The sequence below is a fragment of the Podarcis erhardii genome (assembly GCF_964252035.2).
Source record: "Podarcis erhardii genome assembly, chromosome: 9".
NCBI lineage: Eukaryota > Metazoa > Chordata > Lepidosauria > Squamata > Lacertidae > Podarcis > Podarcis erhardii.
In genome coordinates, this window is record NC_138512.1 from 7,479,177 (window position 1) to 7,495,166 (window position 15,990).

A 15,990-nucleotide genomic window follows, 5' to 3' on the forward strand; every position below is an offset into this window, starting at 1 on the left:
TATGTGTCTTTTTGTTTGATAGTAAAACAATTGGAGAATTCTGATCCAAACAGAAGCAGGAGTGGAAATTGCCCATGTTCATTGATAACGTCCCATGCTTGAAATGGAAATCAATCCAGCTGCTACTGTTCAATATTCACTGTTGCTGTCGCTTTCAGTTCACAAATGGTACATAATTGATCACACACACACACACACACACACACACACACACACACACCATTTGCACTGGGTTTCCTTTGCATTGAAATTAATGGGGTGGAATAATATAATTCCTGACATAACGTACATAATCTTGCCACAGTGGACAGCAAGACCAAGTGTTTGGCAGAAGACAGATTGCAGCAGAATGGAAACGGTGATGTACGAATATATGAAGAATTTAAAAAACTATTTAAACTTAACATCAAAAAACCCTGGAGATTTTCCTTCTAGGAATATTACCAACAGAAATAAAGCAAAACACAAGACCACTGTTTATGTACTCAATTATGGCTGCAAGAATACTCGTAGCCAGAAGTTGGAAATGTGAAACAATACCAACAATAATAGATTGGCAAACACTCATGGTAGAGCATTTTCACTTAGCAAAGGTGACTGGAAAAGTTAGGGGAGCCCCAAATCAAAAAGTATATAGAGAATGGATATTATTCAAGGAGTATATAAGATCACACTGTAAAAATGAAACTATCCTGGCAGAATTGAATGATACTTGTGTATATTAAATAATTGGAAAAATATCTTAGAAGAATATGCAGAAAAAGCTATAAAATAAACTGTGCGATAAAATCAAGATATTAGGAAAAAGTACAACAAGAATGATTGGAAGTTTTTGTTCTAGAAGACTTTATTGGTCAAGATATGATAATACAACCGATATTCTTTTATTTTAATGTTAATTCTTCTTTGCTTTTTATTTTTATTCTTGTTATTCCTTTTTCATTTTCGTGTAAAATTCTGTTGTAACTATTGTAATGTATTTGTATGCTAGTATTTTAAATCAATCGCTGAAGAATGGATGCTTTTGAATTATGGTGTTGGAAGAGACTCTTGAGAGTCCCATGGACTGCAAGAAGATCAAACGTATCCATTCTTAAGGAAATCAGCCCTGAGTGCTCCCTGGAAGGACGGATCGTGAAGCTGAGGCTCCAATACTTTGGCCACCTCATGAGAAGAGAAGACTCCCTGGAAAAGACCCTGATGTTGGGAAAGATGGAGGGCGCAAGAAGAAGGGGACGACAGAGGACGAGATGGTTGGACAGTGTTCTTGAAGCTACGAACGTGAGTTTGACCAAACTGTGGGAGGCAGTGGAAGACAGGAGTGCCTGGCATGCTCTGGTCCAGGGGGTCACAAAGAGTCGGACACGACTAAACGACTAAACAACAACACCAATTTTAAATCAATAAAGATATATTCTAAAAATTAAACAAAAGGAAACAGTGCTGTATGCAACAAATACCAGACAGAATGTAAAATCAGAAGAGCCTGCTGAATCAGGCCAGTGGCCCACCTAGGTCTGCATCTTGTTCTCACAACCAGATGCCCATTATGGGAAACTTGCAAGCAGGACCTCAGCACGAAAGCTCTCCCTGCCTCCTGTGGGAGTGAGTTCCATAGTTCAACTCTACGCTGCGTGAAGAAGGACTTCTTTTTTTTATATATAAATATTTATTAAGGTTTTTTTTATAAAAGAAATGCACAGATAATAAACAGCATTGGTTATATCGTAACATAATTTCATAACTTCTTTGGACTTCCTCACGTTTTCTGCTCCCACTTACATCGTTGAAAAGTTTTTCAAGCAAATTATCAACTTGTTTGCAATCTTATATCCAATCATTTAAATATAATCTAACAATTCTCCAAAAGGTTTATGTTTTCCTTAATCTGACTTATCATCAAATTCCAGTCTAATTTAGTGGTGGCCAGTTATTTATGATCAAGCATCCTTCTTAACGTTCAACCAAATTACAATATTTTTGTAAATAAGTCTTAAATTTCTTCCAATCTTCTTCAATCCTTTCTTCTCCCAGGTCTCAGATTCTGCCAGTCATCTCCGCCAGTTGCATATAGTCTATCAGCTGCATCTGCCACTCTTCCAGTGTGGGTAGATCTTGAGTTTTCCAGTTCTTGGCGATGAGTATCCTTGCTGCCGTTGTTGCATACATAAAAAATGTTCGGTCCTTCTTTAACACCTTCTGGCCGACAATACCCAGGAGGAAGGCCTCTGGTTTCTTAGTGAAGGTATACTTAAATACCTTTTTCAACTCATTATATATCATTTCCCAGAAGGCCTGAAGAAGGACTTCTTTTTATCTGTCTTGAATCTTCCGACATTCAGCTTCATGGGATACCCACATATTCTAGTATTATGGGGGGGGGGGCCTTTTCTTTATCCACTTTCTCCACACCAGGCATAATTTTATAAACGTCTATCATGTTGCCTCTTCCTCGCCTTTCTCTAAACAAAACAGACCCAATTGCTGCAACCTTCTTTCACAGAGCAGTCACCCCAACCCTGGATCATTTTGGCTGCTCTTTCTGAACTTTCTCCAACTCTTCTTGTTGTTGCTGTTTAGTTGTTTAGTCGTGTCCGACTCTTCATGACCCCCTAGACCAGAGCACGCCAGGCCCCCCTGTCTTCCACTGCCTCCCGCAGTTTGGTGAAACTCGTGCTGGTAGCTTCAAGAACACCATCCAGCCATCTCGTCCTCTGTCATCCCCTTCTCCTTGTGCCCTCCATCTTTCCCAACATCAGGGTCTTTCCCAGGGAGTCTTCTCTTCTCATGAGGTGGCCAAAGTATTGGAGCCTCAGCTTCACGATCTGTCCTTCCAATGAGCAGCACTCAGGGCGGATTTCCTTCAGAATGGAGAGGTTTGATCTTCTTGCAGTCCATGGGACTCTCAAGAGTCTCCTCCAGCACCATAATTCAAAAGCATCAATTCTTCGGCGATCAGCCTTCTTGATGGTCCAGCTTTCACTTCCATACACCACTACTGGGAAAACCATAGCTTTAACTATATGGACCTTTGTTGGCAAGGTGATGTCTCTGCTTTTTAAGATGTTGTCTAGGTTTGTCATTGCTTTTCTCCCAAGAAGCAGGCGTCTTTTAATTTTGTGACTGCTGTCACCATCTGCAGTGATCATGGAGCCCAAGAAAGTAAAATCTCTCACTGCCTCCATTTCTTCCCCTTCTATTTGCAAGGAGGTGATGGGACCAGTGGTCATGCTTTTTGATATTCGAATGGTTTCTATTGGCTCTTTAATTGCGCTCATCTGCTGTGTCCATTCCTTTAACATTAGGATTTTGTTTTTGTTTTTTGAACAAATGCTTTTAAGGATTCACAGTTAGTGTTTTACTGGGGGCTCCCCACCCCAATAAAGGTGGTATTTGTTTTGTTTGTTTGTTTGTTAAAAAAACAAAACCAAACACCTCACATTTCAAAAGGAGCTATTTCGATACAAGGGGGGAAGTGCCATTCATGTGCAAATTAGCCTTTGATTGACAACGTGCCCAAGCCTCCCTCTCATTTGTACCTTTTGCTAATTCACATTGCATAATGGATGCAGCTTTCCCTCTGCCTAGCAACAGCCTCATTAGGGGCTCCTCTTAGGCCAAGGTCTGCCTGGATCTCAACACTGCCCAGTCCTCTTTATGCCACTCTCAGCAATCAAGGCGGCATACCTGCAAACAATAGCCTATATATCTTTCTGCCTCAGTTCTCACCATGGCTACTCAGACACCTGGTGCAGGTGGCAAGTCTAATTTGTGAGATATGCAAATATCCTCCACCCACAATTGCTCCTGTTTGTCAATTTGTCAATATATATCAAAAACTGTCATTGGTATTGCCAATATGGCAATTTAGGAACCAAATGGACTTGATCTCCTGACCATCCATTGGACTTTAATTTCTCTTGATATGTTCTGTTGGTCTATGGAATACGTTGGTCTATGGAATTACACTTTGTGATATATTATATGTTGAATTGTGTTTGAAATAGAAGTTACATAGTCAAAAACAGCCTGTTATGTTGTGTGTGTTGTAACCAGGATTGTGTTTACGTAACCTAAGGTTTAGTAGTGTTTTGCATGTCATAGCATCAGAACACCAAAAGGGTCTGCTGGATCAGGCCATTCTATTGATCTGGTACAGCATGACTTTAAGCATCTGACTTCCTAACCAAGGTATTGTGGGGTTTTTTTTTGGGGGGGGGCAGTCTATATGATGCTCTGGGTCCCTTCCAATCTTTGTGGGTCCTATACGCTGTGAGAATTAGAATCTGAAGTAGGATTCTACTGCTAAACCGGTCGGGCAAGTCTCTTTGTAGGCCAATGACCATAGTTGGTCCTCATCAGCTATGTGTCCTCCTCAGCACCCCAAAAGAAGGAGCCAGGCTGCAAGAGCTGCAACTAAGTGATGGGGCCCTCCAGGCTAATAATGGGCCTTTCCTCCACCTAGCTGCTAGGTAGGAGAATGAAAGCCAGTGTGGTGTGTGAGGGCTGAACTGGAAGCAAGACAAGGAGAAGCTGCCTCTAATGGAAAAGCAAGATCTGTTGGGGTGTTAATGCTGTGGTCCCTCCACCTTATGCTTGGGTTGTATAGATGTGTGAAATAATAATAATAATAATAATAATAATAATAATAATAATAATAATTTATATATACCCTGCCCATCTGGCTGGATTTCGCCAGCCACTCTGGGCGGCTTCCAACAGAATATTAAAATACAATAGTCTAAAACCATGTACTAAATATAGTCTAAAAAGTTAAAGCTATGGTTTTCCTAGTAGTGATGTATGGAAGTGAGAGCTGGACCATAAAGAAGGCTGATCACTGAAGAATTGATGCTTTTGAATTATGGTGCTGGAGGAGACTCTTGAGAGTCCCATGGACTGCAAGAAGATCAAACCTTTCTATTCTGAAGGAAATTGGCCCTGAGTGCTCACTGGAAGGACAGATCGTGAAGCTGAGGCTCCAATACTTTGGCCACCTCATGAGAAGAGAAGACTTCCTGGAAAAGACCCTGATGTTGGCACAAGGAGAAGGGGCTGACAGAGGACGAGATGGTTGGACAGTGTTCTCGAAGCTGTCAGCATGAGTTTGACCAAACTGCGGGAGGCAGTGGAAGATAGGAGTGCCTGGTGTGCTCTGGTCCATGGGGTCATGAAGAGTGGTACCTCGGGTTACAGACGCTTCAGGTTACAGACTCCGCTAACCCAGAAATAGTACCTTGGGTTAAGAACTTTGCTTCAAGATGGGGGGGGGGGACTTCCGGGTTGGCGCCATCGCCGAATGGCGGACTCCCTCCGAGCTCCGGAGGGAGCCTGCTCGGCAGGGGCTGGGTCCTACCGCGCCGGCGACGCGGGGACCCTCAAAAACCATGGGCGCTGAAACCCATGGACATGGTGACTCGGCTGGCACCTTTTGCGCCCCCCCGACCCGCGAAGGAGCCTTTTTAAAGGCTGCGGAACGGGTGACGGGGGGGTGCTTTGAGTCCTCCGCTTCCCCTGCCGAGCGAAGCCGCATGCCATTCGACGGAGAGCGCTGACTTCTTCTATTGAAAATTTGGACTTAAAAGAATAACCCGTGAGTAATTGGAACCTGGACTAAAAAGGGGGATAATTTTTTTAAAAAATTCGGAGCGAGCGGGGGAGGCGCAAAAAGGAAGTCAGCCCCCCCCCCGTCGTAGAGGAGTTAAAGTAAAGGATTTGACAACTAAGATCGAGCGCAACCCTATTTTGACAAGGTTACTAACTTCGCGATGGAAAATTATAAGACTGAGCTGGAGGAGAAAAGTGGAATTGAATTAAAAAGCAACCCCCCCCCCCGGAATCCTGGGAGCGATTTGTGAGAGCGCCGGGAGAAGAGAAAGAGAGGTTTTGACAGCTGTCAAAGAGCTGTCAAAGCGGAAGAACAAAAATGAGAACTTTGTTACGAGGACTTTGCCGGTTACATTTGTTATAAATTGGATACAAATTGCTTAAAACAAGGAATAACAAGTTATTTTGACTGGTGGGCGTGATCTGGAAGGGAACTGAGTTATTGCAATCCACCTAGAGGAGCTGAGGGGTATTACAAGTATTGTTGGCTTGGAACTTGAATAGAACTTTTTATCTCCTGGGAAACTGCAGGAATGGAACACTATTTTGTCTACAGAGGTCTACACACTAAAGGAGACAATAGATTTATCTATTGAAGAATGGAAGGGACTTGGCATAATGTTTTGTTCCTGAATAACAGAGCCTCTGCAGAGGAATTAGCAGCTTTTGGAATTAGAACATTTGTGCAGGAGAGCAGGAAAAAAAAAAGGAGGAGAGGGATTAACAAGAACAACAAGAACAACAAGAATTGGATAAAGTTGGAAGTGGGAACATTTGGGACATCCAGATTTGAAAAGTCTAAGAAATAAAATTGGAGTTTTTACTCCTAAATATAAAAATCTGGATGGAAGAAATGGGCCTTTTTGAGATAGACTCCTTCCAAGATTGGACATTCGAAATTAAAGATGACTGGTAAAGGACTATGGCCTAGATAGATGTGGGAGCTCCAGGAAGACATCAGACGTTGATGAACATTGGGAACGCAACCGGGAAAGGGGGGAGGGAAATTTGGAATCCAAAGGGTGTAAAATTATATTTGATTATCTTAATTATATTTTTACAATTTTATTTTAATTAATTATATTTGATTATTTTAATCTGTATTGTATATTAAAGGAGGGAACGCGCGGAAGGGAACAGGTCGATTTTAGGGGATGGGAAAATATTTTTAAAACTGGGCTAATGATAATAAGTTAAAAATCTGGGATAAGAATTTGCTGAATTCATTTGTAAGAATTGGAATACAAGAGGGGGAGGGGAGGGGAAGTCCTGGAAAGATGCTACTGAAAATAAGATTTTAAATTGGGATGTTTTGTTCTTTTTATTTTTTTTGTAATTGGAAATTTCTAATAAATATTATTAAAAAAAAAAAAAAAGAACTTTGCTTCAAGATGAGAACAGAAATCGTGCTCCGGCAGCGCGGCGGCAGCAGGAGGCCCCATTAGCTAAAGTGGTGCTTCAGGTTAAGAACAGTTTCAGGTTAAGAATGGACCTCCGGAACGAATTAAGTACTTAACCCGAGGTACCACTGTATCCTAAATACACCACATTCTGACCTTCATTCCAAGGATACCGAACCCTGCATAAGTGCTGGAACCACTGGAATTGCTCACCACTCAGAGGTTGGGGTGCATGAAACACTGGTGTTAGCGGTGGGATCACATTTCCCGTGGGAGGAAATGTGAGCCCCTATATCCTCTGAGAAATCCATCCAACCCGAAGAGACTCCACTGTCCTTCATTCCAAACTGAACTCTGGGCAAGCGCAGGAACCCGTAGACTCTCTCCCCACTTGGAGATTGGGGTGGCATGTAACACAGGCATGCCTTGCGGCCACATGAGGGATCTTGGTTTGGTGCGGAAGATGCTGGACTAGATCAGCCTCTTGCGGATTCTGATCTAACAGCGCTGACCTCTTAAGTCCACGGCAGGCAGCAGCCTGAATCACAGCAATTTCATCTCACTTTCATCTGGGTCTTTGGCACAGCAAATGCACGGACAGCTCCTCCTAGACTATATGTGTTGTTGAGGCTTGGAGAGGGGAGGGTCAATAATGGGGGGAAGGGGGGGAGAATGAGCTCTGAAGCATTCTTGGTTTTAATCTCACACATTGTTGCTTTCTCGCTGCTTTGAATGTCACTCCTGCCTCCAGGCGGGTCCAGGGTTGAGAAAGACTCCCTGCCTTTTCACCCAGGCATTTCCTGTGATTCTTGTTCAAATGTTTTTCCAGTACGGCTTCAGACAGAAATGCCATAACAATATAAATGGTAAAATACGGAGACGCAAAGGGTGTGGAAAAGATGGAGTCATGGCCTATAGATGCCACCCCCACCCACAGCTCAGTAGCAGAGGATTTGTCTTGCAAGCAGCGGGTCCCAGGTTACACCTCCAGCATCTCCAGGTATCGTCCACACTGAGCAACATGGACCAGTGGCCTGACTCAGTATAAGGCAGCTTCCAGTTGTTGTTGTTGTTTAGTCGTTTAGTCGTGTCCGACTCTTTGTGACCCCATGTACCAAAGCATGCCAGGCACTCCTGTCTTCCACTGCCTCCCGCAGTTTGGTCAGACTCATGTTTGTAGCTTCGAGAACACTGTCCAACCATCTCGTCCTCTGTCGTCCCCTTCTCCTTGTGCCCTCCATCTTTCTCAACATCAGGGTCTTTTCCAGGGAGTCTTCTCTTCTCATGAGGTGGCCAAAGTCTTGGAGCCTCAGCTTCACAATCTGTCCTTCCAGTGAGCACTCAGGGCTGATTTCTTTCAGAATGGAGAGGTTTGATCTTCTTGCAGCCCATGGGACTCTCAAGAGTCTCCTCCAGCACCATAATTCAAAAGCAACAATTCTTCGTCAATCAGCCTTCTTTATGGTCCAGCTCTCACTTCCATACATCACTACTGGGAAAACCATAGCTTTAACTATACGGACCTTTGTTGGCAAGGTGATGTCTCTGCTTTTTAAGATGCTTCCTTTTTAGGGAAGCTTCCTAGGATCCTGAAAAAGCACCTTTCTTCCAGGACCCAGAGATGCACAACTGCTCAGCGTTGTAACACTAGAATTCGAGGACATCTGATAAAGCTGAAGATTGGAAGAGCCATGAGAGGTAAAAGAAGTCCTTCTTCAAGCAGCACATAGTTAAACTGTGGAACTCCCTCCCACAGGAGGCGGTGAAGGCCACCAACCTAGATGGTCTTGAAAGAGGATGGGACAACCATGAAGAAAAAGGCTACTAGTCACGATGGTTGTGCTCTGCCTCCATGGTCAAGAGGCGGCCGTGCTTCTGAATACCAGTGGCTGGAAGTCACAGAAGGAGAGAGGGCTCTTGTGCTTGAATCCTGCTTGCGGGCAACTGGTCTAGTGACAACAGGGTGCTGGAACAGGGAGCCATTGGCCTGATCCACCAGGTTCTTCTTAGGTTCTTATCCCCAACCCTTAATCCAAATATTGCAGCAGCCATTCAAAAGCCACCTTCTGGTGATGAAACCAGTCGTCAGCCACTTGCACCAAGGAGCAGTCTGTATTCTCACAAGATCTGCATTTGACCATGAAAAGTCTTTGCATCCATCCATCTTGTGAGTGGGTGGAAAACACAAAGGCCCAAGAGACCAGTGTTTTCCAGGGTAACAAATTTTGGCTCCAGCATCTCCAGGAGAGACAACTAATGGAGGAAGGAACTTGTCTTCTCTCACCTCCTCCCTGGCTCATGGCAAAGCCCACGGAGGGGAACATTTGGGCTTAATTACAGGGATCTTCTGGAGAGGAGAGATTGGGCAGGGGAAGGGCTGGGGAAAATGTGTGCGTTCTGAGTCGTCTAGGGGTGACCAACCTATCTCCTTTGAATTATTACTGGCAAAAGAAGCTGGTCACAGCCCCATAGTCTGAAATCCTCACAGACCCACATCCGACTGCTATCATAAAAAAGTTTCAACAGCCTGTGGAGGCTGTTTCATTTGGATGAATGGGGAGGTTCCCTGCCACCCTCAGTGAGACTTCCACCAGCCCCCGCCTGCCTGCTTGCCTTCTTACTTAGAAGCAGACCAGGCAGTGGCCCTGCCTCTCAGCTCCCTCCTCTTCCTCCCTAGGCTCTGTGGTGTCTCCTCAGAAAAGGGGAGGTTTTTAAGCAGAGGTTGGATGCAGTGGCAGATCTTGGAGTCTCAAATTTCAGCGACATCCCCAAGGCTCTGTGCCCAGGGTAACCAAACCAGTTGTGCTCCCCTAAATCTGACTTTGTCGGATGGGCCACTTCTTCTCCTTTTTCTTCTTCTTCTTCTTCTTCTTCTTCTTCTTCTTCTTCTTCTTCTTCTTCTTCTTCTTCTATCACTCGTAGCCAAGTAAGATTGTCTTCCATAAACACGGTTTTAACAATGAGTCTGTAAGTGACTGTGGAGGCCAATTCTGGACCTACACGTCCTTCCACAGTGGGGACATTGGTGCCTGGGTGGGAGTTGATCACGGTGTGGATTTACTTTCCTCTTAGCACATTTCTCCCTTGCGTTCTGAGTTCGAGTGTCTTCAAAGTCCACGACACCTTTGGTAAAGGCTGTTCTCCAACTAGAGCGCTCGCAGGCCAGTGTTTCCCAGTTGTTGGTGTTTATACAGTACTACATATTTTTAGATTTGCCTTGAGACAGTATTTAAACCTCTTTTGTTGACCACCAGCATTACGCTTTCCATTTTTAAGTTTGGAATAGAGTAGTTGGAAGACGATCATTAGGCATCCACACAACATGACCAGTCCAACGAAGTTGATGTTGAAGAATCATTGCTTTGACACTGGTGATCTTTGCTTCATCCAGTACACTGATATTAGTTTGCCTGTCTTCCCAAGTGATGTATGAATACCGGTAGTTGGAGTGGGCCACATATAACGGATTTGTCAGCTGCATTTCCTGCCTTGCAGGGGATTGGTCTAGATGACCCTTGGCATCCCTTCCAACTCTATGATTTTATGATTCTAATTTTTTTTTAAAATAATATTTATTAAAATTTTAAAGGTTACAAAAAGAAAAAGTAAAAATACCACATTAAAACAACACATCACAATATGAAAAAACAGAAAAATAAAATCCATTAAACAGAAGCAAAAACGCAAAGAAAAATACAGCAAATATTCTCATTACTTATCTTTCATTAGCTTATTTCCTTGACCTCCTCACACCTCCCTTTTTTATATTCTAGATCAAATATCCATTTCAGCAAATCCTTTCCCTCTTTTAAAATTTTAGTCCTGTAAAATATCTTAATATGATGTAACTTTACTTTTCCTCCTTTCACCAATTAACAGTCAGTTATTCCCAAATCTTTTATATCATTCCTGCTGAAATCATATAATATTATTCCAACATCCTTCTAACAGTTATTAATTTTACAATGTTTCTGTAAATAGTCTTTAAATTTCTTCCAATCTTCCTCCACCGACTCTTCTCCCTGGTCTTGGATTCTGCCAGTCATTTCCGCCAGTTCCATGCAGTCCATCACCTTCATCTGCCATTCTTCCCGGGTGGGTAGATCTTGTGTCTTCCAGTACTTTGCAATAAGTATTCTTGCTGCTGTTGCGGCATACATAAAGAAAGTTCTGTCCTTCTTTAACACCAAATGGCCGACCATGCCCAGGAGAAAGGCCTCTGGTTTCTTCAAAAAGGTATATTTAAATACCTTTTTCATTTCATTATAGGTCATCTCCCAGAAAGTCTTAATCCTTGGGCACGTCCACCAGAGGTGAAAGAATGTACCTTCGGTCTCTTTACATTTCCAACATTTATTATTGGGCAGATGATAGATTTTTGCAAGCTTGACTGGGATTTTATGATTCTATACTCAGAAGATAACAGGGGTCCTCCTTTTGCTCTTCCTTCTGTACTTGCCTTTCACAGGCATCTTGTTCTTTTCAGCTGTGCTTCAATTTGCATGGGTGGGATTTGTGTGGTGGAGTGTGGTATATTTGTAAACATTTTATCAACACTGTTTAATAAATACGTTTTAAAAATTGTCCAGCTTTCCAATCTTCTTATAACCCGGGGAGGGCAATGTATCCACAAGCATGCCTTCCAGCTTATTTGCATGGAGTTCTATTATGCAGGGAAAAGCCTTATAAACAGCTCTGGGTGGGCAGGGGCTTGTAGGGTGAGCTTGGCGTGCGCACAGAGAAAACCCTGCCAGTCAACAATGGGCACCTGTGACTGGCAGCCCCTTCCCTTCCCCCAACATGGCTTGGCAGCTTGATCCTGCCCTGGAGAAACTTGCTGCTCTTGGGGTCCTCTCCCTCCCATCAGAACTAATTTATAGAAAACCTCAGCAGAAATGGGCAGCAAATCAGCAAGCAGATCTATATCTGGAAATGGGCCAACCTTTGCTTAGAATAATCCATGCACATTGTCAAGTTGAAGGGGTACGATTTGATTATCTTAGACTACGGATTAGGGAGAGGGGAAAGAATTTGATTGGGTTTGCCTTCAGAATTCACCCTTTCCAAAACAATACTCAAAGCAAAGCACAGCCAGATTGGCACTCTTCCAGATTTTGCAAGGCAAAAGTAAAGGCTACAAATGAGATGCTTGTGCAAGGGCAAAGGGTACAGCAAAAGCAGATAGCTGTGAAAGCAGCATACATTCAAAAATGCATTCTATTGAGAGAAATTGCTTTGCAGGAAAACAACTCTATATGTTAAGGGGAAATTGCACCCAAAATGTGTATATTAGTAGAAATGCACTGTAAATTCCTGATGACTTCCCACAAAGTCTGACGTGGAGAACTGTAAAAATGAAGAACCAAGAGAAATGAAAGCTGACAGATTTGCCTATCCCTGCTCTGGGTTTAATGCATTTTAGAAAGCAAAGTCTGTCTTGCTCCATTCATTTAAATATGCAGTAAGACAGCCCTGCTGTGTTTGGGGCTCTTTTGCTCATTCTGGACTCTGGACATCTGCCCAAAAGTCCGACTCTAGTGCTGCCACAAATCTTTTTCCCAGAGAGGAGAGACGCAGTTACTGTACTGTTCAGGATCCATTGGGTTATAACCTACGAGATTGCCTTATGCCATATATGCCCACTTGATCGCTTCGAACAGTAGAACTGGCACAGTTAACAGGTGCCACTTAATACCCCCACCACAGACACCTGCTAAAAACGTTCCTTTTTAGATAAGCCTATCCAGATAGCAGGGGACGCTGGTGGCACTGTGGGTTAAACCACAGAGCCTAGGACTTGCTGATCAAAAGGTTGGCAATTCGAATCTCTGCGATGGGGTGAGCTCCCGTTGCTCAGTCCCAGCTCCTGCCAACCTAGCAGTTTGAAAGCACGTCAAAGTGCAAGTAGATAAATACCATAGGTATTCCGGCGGGAAGGTAAATGGCGTTTCTGTGTACTGCTCTGGTTTTCCAGAAGCAGCTTAGTCATGCTGGCCACATGACCCGGAAGCTGTACGCCGGCTCCCTTGGCCAGTAAAGCGAGATGAGTGCCGCAACCCCAGAGTTGGAACAACTGGACCCCTTTACCTTTACCTTTATCCAGATGCTTAGAAAGTTGATGCATTGCTGACAGCAGCAAGAATGATCATAGCTAGGAAATGGGAAAAGCAAGGAGGATTTCAAATAGAAGAATGGTATAAAGAAGTGTGGGATATAGCAATTAATGATAAATTAACGTGAGCTATCTAAGTAAGAAGGGAAATATGGAAGAGAAATGACTTTGAGGAAATATGGGCAGTATTTGTGGTATTTGTATTGTTAAAACAGAAAGGGGTCATGCCATCTGAAGAAGGGTAATTTTTTTGGAAAGTTGGATAATTATAATAAATAATGGTCTTGGGGTGGGTGCAAATTTCTGTTTGTATTCTTATTACTCTGTTAAAAAAGAAAATTTATTTTAAAAAGGAAAGTTGATGCAAGTTTTAATCTGCTTTTAGTCTGAAATGTTAACTTTCTGTAAGTCTAAAATTATTGTTAATTTTTCTTGTTGGTGATTTTATTGCTTTCTCTTTTTTGTAAACCACTTTGAGGTTTTTTTTTCTTTTTTTACAATCAAGTGGTATATAAATTTTATGAAATAGAAATGTAAGTACATTGAGTGAGTATTGCTAGCAGATATCCTGCTATTGACACCTCTTGTTGGGCCAGCTCTTATTTATTCCCACCCCATTCATTCAGAAAAGGGTTAAGAACTCTGGTGCAGATGATCAACTGAGCGGGGGAATGCAACTTGTGGATCATTTTATTTAAACAAATAAAATAATACGATCCCAGCTTTATTTTAAAGCTGACATGTTCGTAGAGCATACAGGGCCACATAGTGGTTGGCCTTTAATTCTTAATAGCCTCTTTTAAATGCAGGGTTAAGGTCCAGAAATGCAAACTGCAACTGTCAGGAGCTCAGCACCAAATGCAAAATTCTGTGTTTGCAAGGTTTGGTGTTGGAATTATGGAATATGCACAGCTGTGCCTCCCAGTGCCGAGACCTGGGATTCAGGGATGCTGAACCGACGTTCCTTCCCCAAACATCAAACCTTGTTTGCCAAGACACTAAGCACACCGGGAGCACCTTTGCTTCGCTTGGAGGAGGGGGATTCTATATTCCAGGCCTCTTTTTCAATAATAATAATAATAATAATAATAAAAGCCCTGTTCATGATTCAGACACTCAGAATTCAAAACAACTCAGTGATGCCCTTTCAATTAGTCTGCCATACCAAAGCCAGAGGCCTTTAATTGAGTCCCAGGATGCATCTATTATACACAAGGCTGGGTAACTCAGGGCATCAAGATGCAGCTCTGCTTTATTTATTCCATTCAAAGTTTAAAATGCTGGAAGTGCTGCCTTGGTCTCTCACCCACCAACTGTAGAAGATATCACAAGCCTGTGGCGAAGGATGCAATCACTTACAGAAGTAAGTATTTGAATTCAAAGAGTAGAGTGGGTGGAGTGGTTTGTGTGTCACAATTGCCTCTATTCCTTCCGTCTTCTTCATCAGTTTATTTACAAGTGGGAACTGCAGCAAAATGTTGCAGCCATGCCCTTTTCCAAGGTACTCCATTTCATTTCCCCTCTCACCCAGTCTCCTTTCCCTCCCCTTCAGCCTGCTGTTGCCTCACTCTTGTACTCAGGTGGTGCCATTGGGACTACATAAGCAACGACATTCATACAAAGGTTCTCCACTCCTGACATAGGTCTTCTGTGAAACAGTACACTCCTCACCCAGGGAACCTTTCCTGCGACCAGTGCTTTTTTCTGGGGGGGATGGACGCAGGGGGATGCGTACCCCTAAACATCTTGCGTTGCCCCTGTCAGGAGCTCGTCCTACTCCCTGGCAGAGACACATGCCCAACTGGCATGTTCCCTCCCTCCTGGTCGATCGTTTGGGAGCTTCAAAAGCTTTCTTCTGCCCCAAAATCACAGCGACCGATGCCAACAGACATCGGCACACTTGGGGATCTGCAGAGTCTTCGCAGCTTGTGTAACAGACCTCGGCAACTCAGCATTTTGGCTAATCTACTTTATTTACATATAAACACACACGGAGCACTGCAACATGGCTCCCTCTCTCACTAGCATCAGACAGCAAGGAGAAAGAACAAAGGACAATAGTCCCACTTCAATGAACACAATTACACAAACATCCTGTCTCCATCACTTCCCACTCTGTGGAGTCAAAACATACACCGTCATGTGATAGACAACAATCCTATGACTGAGGTCACGGAGCAGGAATTCTAACAGCCCTAGCCGGCCGACCAATGGACCGACATGCCAGCTGTCTCTGCAGTAGCAGCGCAGACTGGAGCTCTGTCATTTTCCACGCCAGTGCCCAGGAAGGGGAGTCTGGGGCGACCATGGTGGAGGCGACGGTGCTGCTCCCCCTCTTCCTCTTGCTGGGCTAGAGACAGCCAGTGAGCGCTTGCCCCTCCTCGCTCAAGCCAACCCAGTCGCCGCCATTGCCGGGGGCCCACCCGTCCTCTCAGCGCCGCCTCAAGTCTGTCGTCTGGGGTTGGCGGGGGAAGGGGGCAAGGAGCAGCCAAAATGAGAGTACCCCTAAACAATTTTTTTTAGAAAAAAGGCACTGCCTGTGACCGTGACACATCTCCCCAAATTGACACAATCTCCTTGCACTCAAGAAAACAGGAAAAGATAGAGTCAGAAAAGATACTCACACGATGACATAGGGATTGGGTACGTTGCCCTTCTTGGTTGAGGGAAGATTGCTGGCCCCATGCAGCGTGACCTCAATGGATTCCACCTCAGGATTCGCCAAGTGCAAGGCGTTGGGTCTGGAAGTCAGCGTTCCTGGCTCTGCAGGATCCTCCTTCACCTGCCCAGGGGAAGCAGAAGAAACACCAACTCAGCAGAACTGAGGTTTGTCCAGCGACATCCACTGCAGAATGTGGCAGCAAAGCGGCT

At 43.9% G+C, this 15,990-nt stretch overlaps 2 protein-coding genes across 3 annotated transcripts in view; both read right to left on the reverse strand.

The window, feature by feature from the left end:
• Positions 1–15,990, reverse strand: part of CCDC33 (coiled-coil domain containing 33) — a 154,476-nt gene that overhangs the window by 121,869 nt on the left and 16,617 nt on the right. For both annotated transcript variants that reach the window (XM_081876254.1, XM_081876253.1), the window contains one exon: positions 15,744–15,901. In XM_081876254.1, coding sequence (XP_081732380.1) covers positions 15,744–15,901 — 158 coding nt within the window. The remainder of the gene's footprint in view (positions 1–15,743; positions 15,902–15,990) is intronic.
• The window catches only part of PML (PML nuclear body scaffold), a 281,106-nt gene that overhangs the window by 92,597 nt on the left and 172,519 nt on the right, over positions 1–15,990 (reverse strand). The gene's annotated exons all lie outside the window — the stretch shown is intronic.